This window comes from Netta rufina (assembly GCF_964035555.1).
Source record: "Netta rufina genome assembly, chromosome: 6".
NCBI classification, from domain to species: domain Eukaryota; kingdom Metazoa; phylum Chordata; class Aves; order Anseriformes; family Anatidae; genus Netta; species Netta rufina.
Genome location: NC_140129.1, coordinates 31,262,831 through 31,276,444, shown reverse-complemented (window position 1 = coordinate 31,276,444; position 13,614 = coordinate 31,262,831). Strand labels below are relative to the sequence as shown.

Sequence of the window (13,614 nt, the reverse complement as noted above, 5' to 3'; positions counted from 1 at the left end):
AAATTGGTATGCATTTTGCAAAGCACTCTTTATTTCTAGTCTACCTTTTTCCACTGCATGTTCATTACCACATTACCTAATGCCCTACTAGCTTTCTTTCTTTTCCATTTTACATTTAAATGAATTATTCCTTGAAGGAATCATATTTCACTGTCCTCACACTATTTCCCATGGATTTCTATATTTTGGTATGAAATTACATATAGAAAATGAACGCAAGATTACAAAAGATATAAACAAAATCAAATGTTAAAAAACAAATAACTACACCATACTTTAAACACATTAACAGTTCAACAACTAGTGCATATTTATTCAAAATGACAAACCTGTTCATGTTTACTAAACTAGAAGATGGCAAAAATAGAAATTTAATAGCCTTATTATTTTTCATGAGTTTACAGTATATTATTTTTGCAAATGAGTACTTAAAAATAGTCTAAAACCTCAAAATCTACTTTCTAACTTAGAAACTAAAATTAGAAATTATTTAGTGCAGTATATTAAGTCAAACTCCTTACTGAATTTTCTGTGGGGATTAAAAAAAGTTTTAACACTGGAAATAAAAGATTGATATTAAATGATGCCTGAAAAGTGGAGAAACACCACTAGTTAACTGTGTGCAAGCTAACATCTATAACTGAAAATTAGCTTAGTTTGTATTACGTTTGTACAAAAAAGGAAAAACAACTTGACATAAAATAGATATCAAAACTTGCTTGATAATTTATGGTAGTTACATGGAGGCTATATGTAATTAAACAGAAGCTTGAATCTTTTTTGTAATGAGTATCTACTTCAGCAAAAAATATTTTAGTTCATTTTCTATTCATTTAAAGAGCAACATGAGAAATGGTGTGGTTGGTCCCAACTCTGTTCTAAACAGAATATTTACCCACTGGACATAATCCCAATAGATTCCATTCCTGGAGCTTGACTTTACTCCAAACAATTTCACAAAAATATCTTCCATGAGTTTGGCTGACCTACATGCTCCCTAAAGGAATTTTTCTGCAAAGCTGTCCTTCCCCCCATCAAGAGGTGTCAAATCAAACCATGTTTCGCTAGAGTTCAGAAGCCACTCTGCTCAACAGTAATTACCACACATCAGCAAACATGGTTTAAATGCTGACATCAACATATGTCAGCAAAGGAGTCCCAAATACAGCATTCAAGTCTGCCACATCTTCAGAAACTGTAAGCTACCATGAAGGTAGAACTACTGTCATTCCCAAAAAGAGGATCAGCCTTAAGTGTTGCAGCAAAATACCTCAACAAAAGTGGCAGTGTCTGGACAACTCTTAGAACATTTTTAATACAGAAGCTTTCATTTTCTAATACCTCTAACTGAACATTCCTCGGTTTTGAAATACAGATTTACACGAGGTCTTAAGGTAATTCTTACCATGTGGCACATCCTGCCACGATGCAAAGCTTGAAAACACACTGATTTAAAGGCAGGAGTGAGGCACTGACCCCAGAAAGTCTACCTGTGACTATTTCAGTATGTTCATGTATATGATGAAACTTCAAAAATGTAATAAAATAAAAACAGAACAGGTAAGATACCTGTGGTTATATTGACATATAATGATAATATCTGAGAAACAGCTATTTCTGTCCCCGCACTGGCCATTAATTCACAATATAAAGAAAGTTATTATTCTCAAAGTATTTTCTTTTATTGTCTCTTAAATACTTCTCCAGTAATCTTCTCCAAATATCACACTAAAAAAACATCACTGGTTTCATAATTAAGTTGGCCTAGACAGACTTTTCTGAAACTCCAGGTTCTTCCACACTCAAGCCCTTTACTTTAACATGATTATATTCTTTGATATCCTCATGTACTTGCTTTTTCAATACACTTATCTAATTGCAGAGAAAACTATCAGGGATAGCTGTCTGCAAGCCTTCTACTTCCACCTACAGAGCAACATAACAATTTATATTTGGTGGACACAATGGTTTTGTTCTGCTTTTTTCCTACTAAATCCACAGAGAAACACTCACAGAGAGCTGTTAAGAGTCCCAGCGACAGGTAACAGGACTGGGAGGCTATTCAGACCCTACTACTAATCCATTACACGACTGAAATGGCCTGTTCTTCCATTTTTCAGTCTCCTTCTTGAGAAAACTAACATATTTCTAAAGCTTCCAAGTATTATCACAGATGAAAAACAATATACAGGAACCAAAATATTACCAATATCATTATTTGTTTACTAAAGCCACCACCATAATTGTGACACAGATATTGCATTTTGTACTTTAGCAGAAGCTACAATATTAACAGCTCAAAATACATCCGTTTTTGTCCATTCAAGCAATAATTCATGTAATAAAATAACAGTACTTGTATTTTAGGAGTAGCTAAAGCCTCTTTGAAGCATTTTGCATGTACCTTACATACATGTAGAATTAAAAAACAAACAAACAAAACAAACAAACAAACAAACAAAAAAACCACAACTTGTTAGCTGATTAAAAAGCATTGATCCCTCTATCAAACAAGGCATGAAAGATGTTGCTTAAAGCTTGAGATAAGTCAAAGGACAACGTATTAGTTTTACAACTACTAGTGTACGTGGACCTAAGAGTTTCTCACATTGTGGACAAAACAATGTATGAACAATTGTAAGTAAAACAGATCATTTCTGATGGATTTAACATATCAATAAATCCAATCTTGCCTTGACATGAATTTCACTGAAATGCTTTATAAAGACTAAAGAAGCTTCAGACAGCCACTGTCTAAAATTATCATTATACCCCTAAAAAGAAGCAGAATGATGCACAGTGCTTAGGGAATTTGTATGAAGTCTAAAAGACACCCATCAGTACAGGCAGAACTAAATAGAGAAAGAAATCTAATACTTAAAACAGTAATATTGGAATTGAATTGCAAAAACAAATATTTATAACAACACATTTGTACCACCTTAGCACTAATCACTTTGCAATAGAAACCTTTGAAGTAGTCTCCCGAGTTTTTCGCTTCCTTGACTGCTAAACATTCAAAAGTCATCTTGGATATATATTCAGAATCAGACAGCTTCAGCTACAGTGCTTAGCACCCATCAGCAAGGCAGCAGAGTATCAGAACATTATCTTCCAAAAACAAAACATATTAATCATGAAAGTGAAGGAGGAACAGCACTGATTAAGATCAAAAGTAGGGAAAGCAGCTGCCCCGCAATGGACCTCCAAAGCTTTCTTTGGTACGCATTTTTAACCTCCTGCAAGAAACCCCAGTTTTACAGACTAGGTCATTTTTGGAAAAAGGCTTTTATTTATATCAGGTTCTACAGTCTCTTTGGGATATCTTAGAACATCTGAGCTGACAGAACTACTTTTCACTCGCATGACTTGAACAGAAATGCAGGTCCCAGCTTACATCAAGTTTTCAAGCAAGTTCTCTGGATTTTGAAACCACCCCAGAGATGTTGTAAATCACTAAGTTTTTTTTTTTGTTTGTTTGTTTTTATCATATTCAAAAATAATATTTCCCTAGGTTGATTATTCTTTTTTTTCAGCAAGTGCCTTCAGAGAATTCAATTTATGTTTTTACATCATTGTAGTGGGTTTACGTGGCAAGGTTTTGGTAGCAGGGAGCCATAGGGGTGGTTTCTGTGAGAAAGATCTAGAAGCTGCCCCATGTTTGGGAAGGGCCCCATTGTTTTCCAGATCCAAGCCAATAAGCGATGTTGTTTTGCGCCTCTGTGAGAGCATATTTAAGACAGGGAAAAAAACGCTGCGCCACACAGCAGCCGGGAGAGTCAGTGGAGCGAGAGAACAGTCTTGCACCAAGGTCAGTGTAGAAGGAGGGGGAGAGGTGCTCCAGGCGCCGGAGCAGAAGTCCCCTGCGGCCTGTGGTGAGGACCATGGTGAAGCAGGATGTCCCCCTGCAGCCCATGGAGTACCACGGTGGAGCAGGGTTCCACGCTGCAGCCCGTGGAGGAGACCACGGTGGAGCAGGTGGCCCTGCACCGACGGAGGCTGCCGCCTGTGGAAGACCCCTGCCGGAGCAGATTCCGGGCCGGACCTGTAGCCCGTGGAGAGGAGCCCACGCAGGAGCAGGTGACCCGGCAGGAGCTGCTGCCCGTAGGGGAGCCAGGTTGGAGCAGTTTTCTCCTGAGGGATGGACCCCGTGGTACGGACCCATATCTGGGGCAGTTCTGGAAGAGCTGCTGCCTGTGGGAAGCCCACGCCGGATCAGTTCATCAAGGACTGCATCCCGTGGGTGGGACCCCACAGCACAGGGGACGAGAGTGACCGAGAAGGAGCGGCAGAGAAGAAGTGCTGTAGACTGACCATAACCCCCATTCCCCGTTCCCCTGCGCCGCTCGGGGGGAGGAGGTAGAAGAGGGTGGATGGGGGGGGAAGGTGCTTTTGTTTTTTTTTCTCTGTTTTCTCACTTCTCTCGCTTGTTAGTTGTAGGCAATAAATCTTACTATCTCCTTATGCCGAGTCTGTTTTTGCCCATTACAATAATTATTGCGTGATTCTCTCGTCCTTATCTCAATCCTTGAGCCCTTTTCACATATTTTCTCCCCATTCCTCTTTGAGGAGGGGGAGTGAGAGAGCGGCTGTGGTGGAGCTCGGCTGCCCACTCGAGCGGAACCACGACAATCATTAATAATTCTATTCAGATATAAGAGCCAGAACTGATGTTTATCATTGTGAATTCCAGCACAACACTTCTGAGATTTTACAAGCTGTGAAAGAAAGGAACCTCTCACTGAAAAGTAAAACACTCTTTTGTCTTAAAGTGTACCATGACATGCCACCATTTGCCCTCTGTGTCTGACTTTATTATTCCCTGAAGAAACTCATATGCACTGAAACTAGAGAGGCACAACTCTGCTTTTATTTTTATCAGAATGTCCTAAGTGGAAATAAGCAGTCATTTCTTTATCATTACCTTGGACAGCACCGTTCATATGTAGCAAATTTTTCTACAAAATAGAGGAAGCAGAATAGCCCAGAATGTTCCTACATACTTGCTTTGCTTCTCAGAGGTAGCTGTCTTGCTACCTCTGAGAAGAAAAGCTTTTTGATCTTTTTCCATTCAGTTTTACCACCTTCCTTTCAAGCAGCAGCAGTTTATTAGCGTGCTTGCTCAGGCATGGATCCACCAAGCTTCCGTTGAAGACTTCATCCTGTGGTAAAATGGTCCAGAACCATCATTTAATGCAGAGCATTTTGCTAGCCTTTTGGCTTATACAAATTGAACTCACATGGCAAAACATTTGCAGACCAATATTTATTAGACACACCATCCAAATCAGATACTTTACATCATAATTTCAAATCTGATAGAAGGAATTCAAATTTGACAGGAAAAAATCAATTCTGATAGAAAGAATTCAAAGATACACATACATGTAGGTAAACAGTTGCTGCCCCAGCAATAAAATCTTTAGAAAATAACAAGGACCAAATTAGAACAAAATAACCATTAGGCATAATTATTTATATATGTGCAGTTGTTATTTTGTCTATTAATTGCCCCCCACTTTTTTTTTTTTTTTTTTTTTTTTTGAGGCAGGGGGAAGTGAACTGTTAACTAGTTTCCTTAGTTTTAGGTCACATAGTTGTTTATTAAGAGAAAGAAAAGGGAAAAAGATTGTGCAGGTACATATGAAAGATGCATGCTTCTGATTCAGTAAGTTTCATTCTCAGTATTAGTTTTCTATGATATATAGCCTTCTCTTAGCTCATCTGTGAATCAGAAATTACAGTAAGACAAGTGATAAAATCTTAACAGTCAGCTCATACCCACTGAGGCTAATGAGGATCGCTTGTAGCTACCTCAAGGCTGACACAATCCTAAGAACCTGCTGCCACAGCCAAATGCCTCTGCTCCACAAGGACTCCAGTAACTCTCAAGTCCCTAAAGGCACCAAATTTATAGTAGCCAGAAGTTAAAAATTCTTAAGGGCAAGAGATATTTTAACATTTATATGTCATTTTAATGACTGCATTATGAATCATACACCTTCAGTAAGAAAAAATAAAGAAATAGGTTACCTGGGGTTAAAAGAATGACAGACATAGTGATGAGTGAACAAACAACTAGAATCACCAGCAGCGCAATAGCAATTCCCTTCCAGTTCCTCTGCGGAGGGCTGTTACTTCCAAGTTCCTACAGGAATGGAAAAAAATAAAATAAAAGGAAAAGACCATGTTTCATAATCATATATTTCTAGAACTATTATCAATAGGAAAAATTGCACGGTGCATGCTCATAATCACAGCATGGGAGTTGATCACTATCCCTCCCCTCTCAATAGTACACATACATAACTCCAAAGGTGCATATCTGAGGTGCATAACTCATGCTTTTTTATTAGATATGTCTTTTTTTTTTTCTTTTAATACATGTAAATTTATATCCCCTAAGAGACAACAAAATGAGCTTATATAATCTATCCAAAATATGACTGGTGTTAAAACGTGCTGAACATAAATTTCAGAACAATATCAACTAGCAGTTTATAAGATAATTGCAGAAATGAAACACAGCAATTTACTTTAATTCCACCTAACATGGTATGGACCATAAAGGTTTAAATACGCATCCTTTTTAATGTACACTATTAAACTTATTTGTAATAGAAAACATTTACAGAACAGCCTGAGGCTCCATCCAAAGCTGAACAGCCCTTCTTTCTCTATACAGTAGCTCAACTGTAAACTGCTCCCTTATTACTCATAAAAATCAACAGTAGCTTGTAACTAATGTTAAATGAATGCTTCTGTAACTACTAGTATGCTTAAACCTATGTTCTCTGTAGTTCATGTTTAACTCCTACTAACTTCAGCTGAACACAATTTAGATTTGTTAATAGCCACAATGCACTGCCTGTATTCACAGTACAATTTTAGACCAAACAACAGGTTAGCATCCTACAACAGAATGACAAAAACAATAAGACAATTGTCTCACATGATCCTAATTTGCTCCCACAGTAAGTATTTTTTCTATCTATATCCACTCTCTCTGCCACATTTACCCATATATACCACTATCATCTGAAAATTAAACTGCTGTGATAACACTCTCTGTGAAAAGAAACATCTCTGAAGATATTATTTGAGCCTATTTACAAAGCTGATTTACATTACATGAATGCAGCACAACTTTTAACCAAGCTCCACTGAATACCAGGTGGAGTAAAAAATGTGAAATTTAGCTCCCGCACGTGGTTTTGAAAGTAAGGCCACATACAATCTCTCCCCCTCCCCATGACCTGGACCTGCATCAACAAAGCTCTGTGAGACAGCTGCCACCAAATACATAGGGAGGGACCCCCAAGAAAGATGAAAGATTACTTGGAGTCTCTCCTATTTGATCTGGGTTTGTTACTCTCACAAGCACATAACAATATACCATTTTATCTTTCCCCTTTCTGTAAGCGAAATGGATAGGGTAGCTCTTCCACCTCAGCCACCTTCTGCAGGGAGGACTAACCTGAAGGAAGGCATCTCCTGCTATGTTTCATAAGCTTTCAAAAAGATATTAACACTTTGTCACAAATGGATTATTTCATTTGTGTTTTCCAAATTATATATGAGTGAGAAATTGAGCTGTTTTTACAACAGAAAATGACATGTTCTTATACTTTTTTGTTTAGAATACACCACTTCTAAACAACATACCACCCAGAACAGCACGTTTAACAGTGTCGTGATTTTGAACCCCTCAACAGTACACTTCTACCTGCGCAAAACAGTTTTTCTCCCTGGTTCTCTTTTCAAGGAACTTCAAGGGAAATTGCTCTTTGCAGTCTTCAAGCAAACCCACAGAGGAAGTCTTGCAGAAGCCCTCAACCCAGTGCAACCCCTGTCAAGGAAATGCAAGAGGGACCTGGGGGTCATGAGTCAGCAATGTACCCTTGTGGCCAAGAAGGCTGATGGTATCCTGGGATGCATTCAAAATAGTGTTGCTAGCAGGTCAAGGGAGGTGACAGTCCCCCTCTACTCTGCCCTGGTGAGACCCCACCTGGAGTATTGTGTCCAGTTCTGGGCTCCCCACCAAAAGAGGGACATGAAACTACTGAGGCGAGTCCAGAGGAGGGCTACAAAGCTGATTAGAGGACTGCAGCACCTGTCATACAAGAGAGCTGGGCTTGTTTAACCTGGTAAAGAGAAGACTGAGGGGAGACGTTGTCAATGTATATACATATCTAAGGGGAGAGTGCCAAGAGGATGGAGCTGGTCTCTTTTCAGTTGTGCCCAGTGACCGGACAAGAGGCAACAGGCACAAACTGAAGCACAAGAAGTTCTGGTTGAATATGAGACGGCATTTCATTACTGTGAGGGTGACAGAGCACTGGCAGGAATTGCCTAGAGAGGTTGTGGAGTTTCATTCTCTGGAGATATTCAAAACCTGCCTGAATGCCATCCTGCACAATGTGCTCCAGGTGATCCTGTTTGGCAGAGGGGTTGGACTAGATGACATTCAGAGGTGCCTTCCAATCCCACCCATTGTGTGATTTTTCTCCTGCCCTGAAATGGCCACCAGGCTCCTTTCACCTGTCTGGTGTAGGCCTGGCTGAGCTTGCTCATTTTAGAGAATTTTCACCTCACCAGAGAAGAAAAGCAGTCAGCCCATCTACCCAATTTAAACTCTAGGTCACAGAGTCAGCTCCCTCATGTGACATTATCATCTCCACAGCTAAAGCCAACTGAGGCCTAATGGTAAATAACCCCCAGCTCCTCTCAGGCCCTCCCTCCAGGTAGTTAAAATACTACTTGTAATTTATTTTTTTAAATCATTACACAAATGTGTAATGATTGTGTTGATATCAAGCAGGTAATAGATGAATAATGTTGAATTACAGCACACAGTAGGAAATTACTGAGGACAGTGCAGTACAGTGCTAGCAAGCAGCACCCTCAGACTGAATGTCAGCATGCACAGCTTTCCTGGGGATCACCACACAGCCATACAGGAGAAGTTTGATAACTGTTGACCAACAACACATCCTTGGGACGATATTTTGCTTCCTGAATTCACAACTACCTGTTTTTCACAGAAAGGGGGGAAAAAAGAAATAAAAATGGTTCAAGTAGGAATCTATGGCATCCATCTCCTTTCTCTACATACATTGCCCCTGTTTCCAAACCCCTGACAGACCTGCCTGCTCCCCTCATTTTCTTCATCTTCTGATTCACTTCCATCTTGTTAAACACTAATTATTGTTGCCTATTCCTGAATAGCCTTATAGAGAGTGGGTCTTCAAAGGTGTATATCAGCATCATACACACGCAGTTTTGTGATCCCTTGGCTATGAGGTTTGAATGGATCCCAAGACAGTTCCCAGATCCCATTGCAAAATCTCTAAGGTCTTGACATAAATTGAGATCCAATCTATTATTTTCACTCAAGAATTATTTCGATATTCATAGTACAGTCTAGAAAATTAGGACTTATCCTAAAGAAAACAGTATAAGTCTTATTGTTATGACATTTAACAGAGTCCAATTGTAAAAGAAGAACTTGTAGTTTGTATAAGTAAGCTGTGGTGAAACAGCAGTAGTTATTCCCTGAGAATTGTGAGAGGCTACTGCAAAGTATTGAATTAAAATGACAGAAGCTGGACAAGTTGATGAATGTCCTCTGTACCGAAGCCTCTAAAAATTGTACAAAGTCTTTATTATTCAGAAGGTTCTTCTCTGAAGATGTGAATATCATTCAGTTTCTAAAAATAAATGTCCACTTTAAATACTTCTACAAATTTTTGAAAGGAAAAGATCAAATAGCACACAGAGCTTACTCATACCCACAGTGAGAAAGAAGGCAGGTTTCCAGCTAGAAACTAGTTTGCTAGCTGAAAACACTGGAAACTGGCATAAAGAGAAAGACTTATCTCTAAGATGAGATAAGAGATAAATTGGTTTTAATAACTTGGCAAAATTGATTAATTCCAATTTATTAAAAGTTATTAATGAGGATGACATTATGGTAAGACAACATTCTGTAAGACCTTTGTGAAGATAATGCACACACAAAAAAGATTTGATGAAACATCAGAAAATTACTATAGTAATGGAAACTCATAATATAATCAATATTAAGGACATCTTTGATCAACTTTCTTGATGTTAAGCAATGCAACTCTTTGAGAACAACCTATAAAGTTTAAAAATACAATAAGTTGTTAAATAAATAAGATATATTTGGCCTTGCACTGCTTTTTGAATGATATAAACAAAAGGAACTTAAACAGCTTTTTAGACCCTAAATCATTGCCAAGACAGAAGCTGTGATTTTTTGGTAAGATAGAGGCATTCAAGAGGAAATATCTAAGAAGCTGTACAATGAGAAGCTTCTGACATTGTAAAGTTTTCCCATAACTAACAGCTAACTGGCAGATGGAGAACATGCAGATGGAGATTTAAGGATCTAATCTTCTTAAAAGGCTCTTATATTAAAGTGGTTTGAAAAAATATCAACTTCTGAAGATGATGTTTTACATGTAATACTATCTATAATGTTATTATAGATTTTACAATCTAACTCTAATGAATCAGAAAATGGCTGCCTAAAGCGTAATACAATTGCAAGCATTCTCATTATTTATTTAAAGTACCTTTTTCATGAGACATTTAATTGCATTGTTGCCAAAAACAATCCTTAAGTAATATATATTTCTGAAGGTAGTTTGTGATTGAGTAATACCTTACTAAAACACATCTGCAAAACAAAATATCTATTCTAGTTCATGCACAAGAAAAGTACACCGATGTTGTAGGTCAAAATGCTTTTGGCCTATTCCTGCCGAATGCTAAGTGCTAGAAAATTTCATCCAGAAAACACAAAAGGCAAATAAAAATCAAATATGCAGAAGTGTTTTTCTTTCGCCTCTACTAGGTTGCTTTCTAAATATAACACAATTTACTGACTGATGATGAACTGATTCGCTGCAAGCATGAAAATCTGTAAAGTCCTAGCAGGATGTGGCTTTGAATTTCAAACTATTTTACAGAATCATTAAGGTTGGAAAAGACCCTAAAGATCATCTGGTCCAACCATCACCCTACCAGCAACGTCACCCACTAAACCATGTCCCTAAGCACAATGTCCAACCTTTCCCTGAACACCCACAGGGATGGTGACACCACCACTTCCCTGGGTAACCTGTTCCAATTTCTGACTAATCTTTCTGAGTAACCTCATCCAACAATTCTGAGGAGATAGTCTCTATTTTTCACAAAATATGGAGTCTGACATATATGTTTTATCTTTAAAATAAATAACTAAATAACCTTCATAATGGATGTTACACCTGAGTCTAACAAGAAGATATAACCCAATGTCCTATTACAATAGAAATAATAAGATTCATTTAATTTCCATTAAATTCATCTCATGTAGAAATATCTTTCATCATTTGACACAGAAATTAAAGTGCTTATTATTTAAGTGTGCTGTTTCCTTTGAAGTAGCATTGGGGATATTGATTTGGGAAAAAAAGAATCAGTTAAAATTAATAGATACATTTAAAAAAAGAAACAGCCTCTAATATTTTGACATTTGCACCTGAATAAACTTAGCCTTTCTTGTAAGCAGCAAAACCAGAAGAAAATCACAGCTTCCTTGTTAAAGCTTAACAAGTTGAACAGTTTTATTCTTAATCAATGACGATAAAAAGCCTTTAAGACTTTTTTCCAGCAAGCATGCATACAACAAAGGCAAAAACAAAACGTCAGAAAAACACTGCCTTAACATGATGCATTAATGAGTCTGGTTTTTGAATTACCTTAACAGCACTTTCCAAACTTCTTGGAAAACTTTTTATGTAATCCATAATTCAATGCATCTTCTACCACAGTATTAATGACAGAAGCAGGAGGACACTGACTGATGGGAGCAGTCACACTGAAGGGCACTGGCTGAAGCCTTGGGACTGAAGATTGCCTCTGCCAGGCTTTTGCCAGAGACGCAGGTTAGTTAAAATGCAGCATCCCGGTTAGGACAAGAAATTAAAAAATAAACTTTTAGGGAGACACTAAACCTTCTGATAGCTGGAGTTTTGCTAAACAGCTATTCTAATAGTACTACCTCCCCATGCTGTGACTGACCTAGCTGATAAACAGTGAGATGACCCAAACACAGAAATATGTCTCCATCAATAAAAATCACAAACAAGAATTCCAACAGTTTTAATTATTTCTGCTATGTTTATGGGTACAGCTCAAAGCTAAAGCTGAGGCTGACATTTGTGCAGCCTTAGGTGAACATTACCAGGTTCACCACGCTCAGTGATACAAGCATGCAGGTGCACACATAGGTGTTTACCCCTGGACTGTGGGTTTTTGGAGCAGAAAAAACAACAGCACTGAGCTGCAGCAGTGCCTGGTGATTGCCTGGTTGCCCCAGTACGTGCTGGGGTACAATGGGCAGTGAAAAGATTTCAGTCAGAGGACCACGGTTACTTTGTGCTAGCAAAGCATCTTCTGAAGCCTTGGATGAATTGTCTTTATTTTGTCTTCCTTTTTTTTCTTTTTTCTTTTTTTCTTTTTTTTTTTCTGTTTTTCCTAAACTGTTCCTGTACTGTCACCATGACAAAGCCTACAGAGGAAAGCTCTAAATCACAGCTTTCCTTTATTTTGGCAGGAATTTCAGGGGCAAAGTGCATTATGCTATGAAAAGCAAATGTAATTTGCTTTGCAGTAGTAATGAGAATGAGGTTCATTCTGTAGCTTAGATGTAATCACGACAATATCACTTAATGACTCCTCCAGCATCTACTTCATTAAACACTATCATTTACATTCCCCAAACATGAAGAAAAGGTGATAAACCTAAATAGACAAACAGTTTCATGTTGTATCTCAGGTGTTTTAAAAGACAGACCCAGGATACTTACAATAAAAAGCATGCAGACTTTCTGGAGTTCTGGTCTTGCAACTGGTATTAAATACTACCTGCCTTGATTTTGTAGTGTTACTATTTGCAGGAAAATTACTACAAAAAGCATTTAGAATTTGTGATTAAATGATTGCATCCATTCCTTTCCAGCTGTTTTTGAGTAATCCCATGGCCTAGATAGCAAGAGAGACTAAAAGACAGACCCACAAAGTGGCACAGGATAGTTACAACCCATTTGCATAAGTACCTATCATTTTCATCCCTCATGCTCCCTTTACAATTTGCCGTGTTATAAGATCCTATTGCTGCAGTTCTTGTCTGAATGATTATGGTCATACAATTACTTTCTCTGGTCAATATCTTCATTCATCAAAATGTTTCAGCTTCCTTTCAGAGGTGCTGTAAAATGCCACTTTCACCGGAATGCATGATTTGCTGTCAGCCCTGTGGATAATGGGCATTTTAAAAAGAGAGCAGCTTGTTAGCAATTATACTGCTTAGCATAGGTATGGGATTTGGTTCTGGGAACAATCTGACTTCAAGTTTTTATTTCTCTGGGGTGTGCTGGTAAGAGAAACCCTTCTCTCTACTTGCAGAGCCAAATGTGGTGGGAGGGGGGGTGGAATCATCCCAATCTAAGACAAAGACGACAAAAATCCACCTCTGTCTCCATAAATAAATAAATAAACTCAAAGAATAAATGTGCACTTATAAGTCATTCGGAGAAGGGA

The 13,614-nt window shown here is 38.2% G+C and overlaps 1 protein-coding gene across 3 annotated transcripts in view; it reads right to left on the bottom strand.

Moving 5' to 3' along the window:
- DPP10 (dipeptidyl peptidase like 10) overlaps positions 1 to 13,614 on the bottom strand; it is a gene marked incomplete at both ends in the record, with an annotated part of 475,742 nt that overhangs the window by 201,518 nt on the left and 260,610 nt on the right. For all 3 annotated transcript variants that reach the window (XM_084288828.1, XM_084288829.1, XM_084288827.1), the window contains one exon: positions 6,034 to 6,148. In XM_084288828.1, the coding sequence (XP_084144954.1) occupies positions 6,034 to 6,148 (115 nt within the window). The remainder of the gene's footprint in view (positions 1 to 6,033; positions 6,149 to 13,614) is intronic.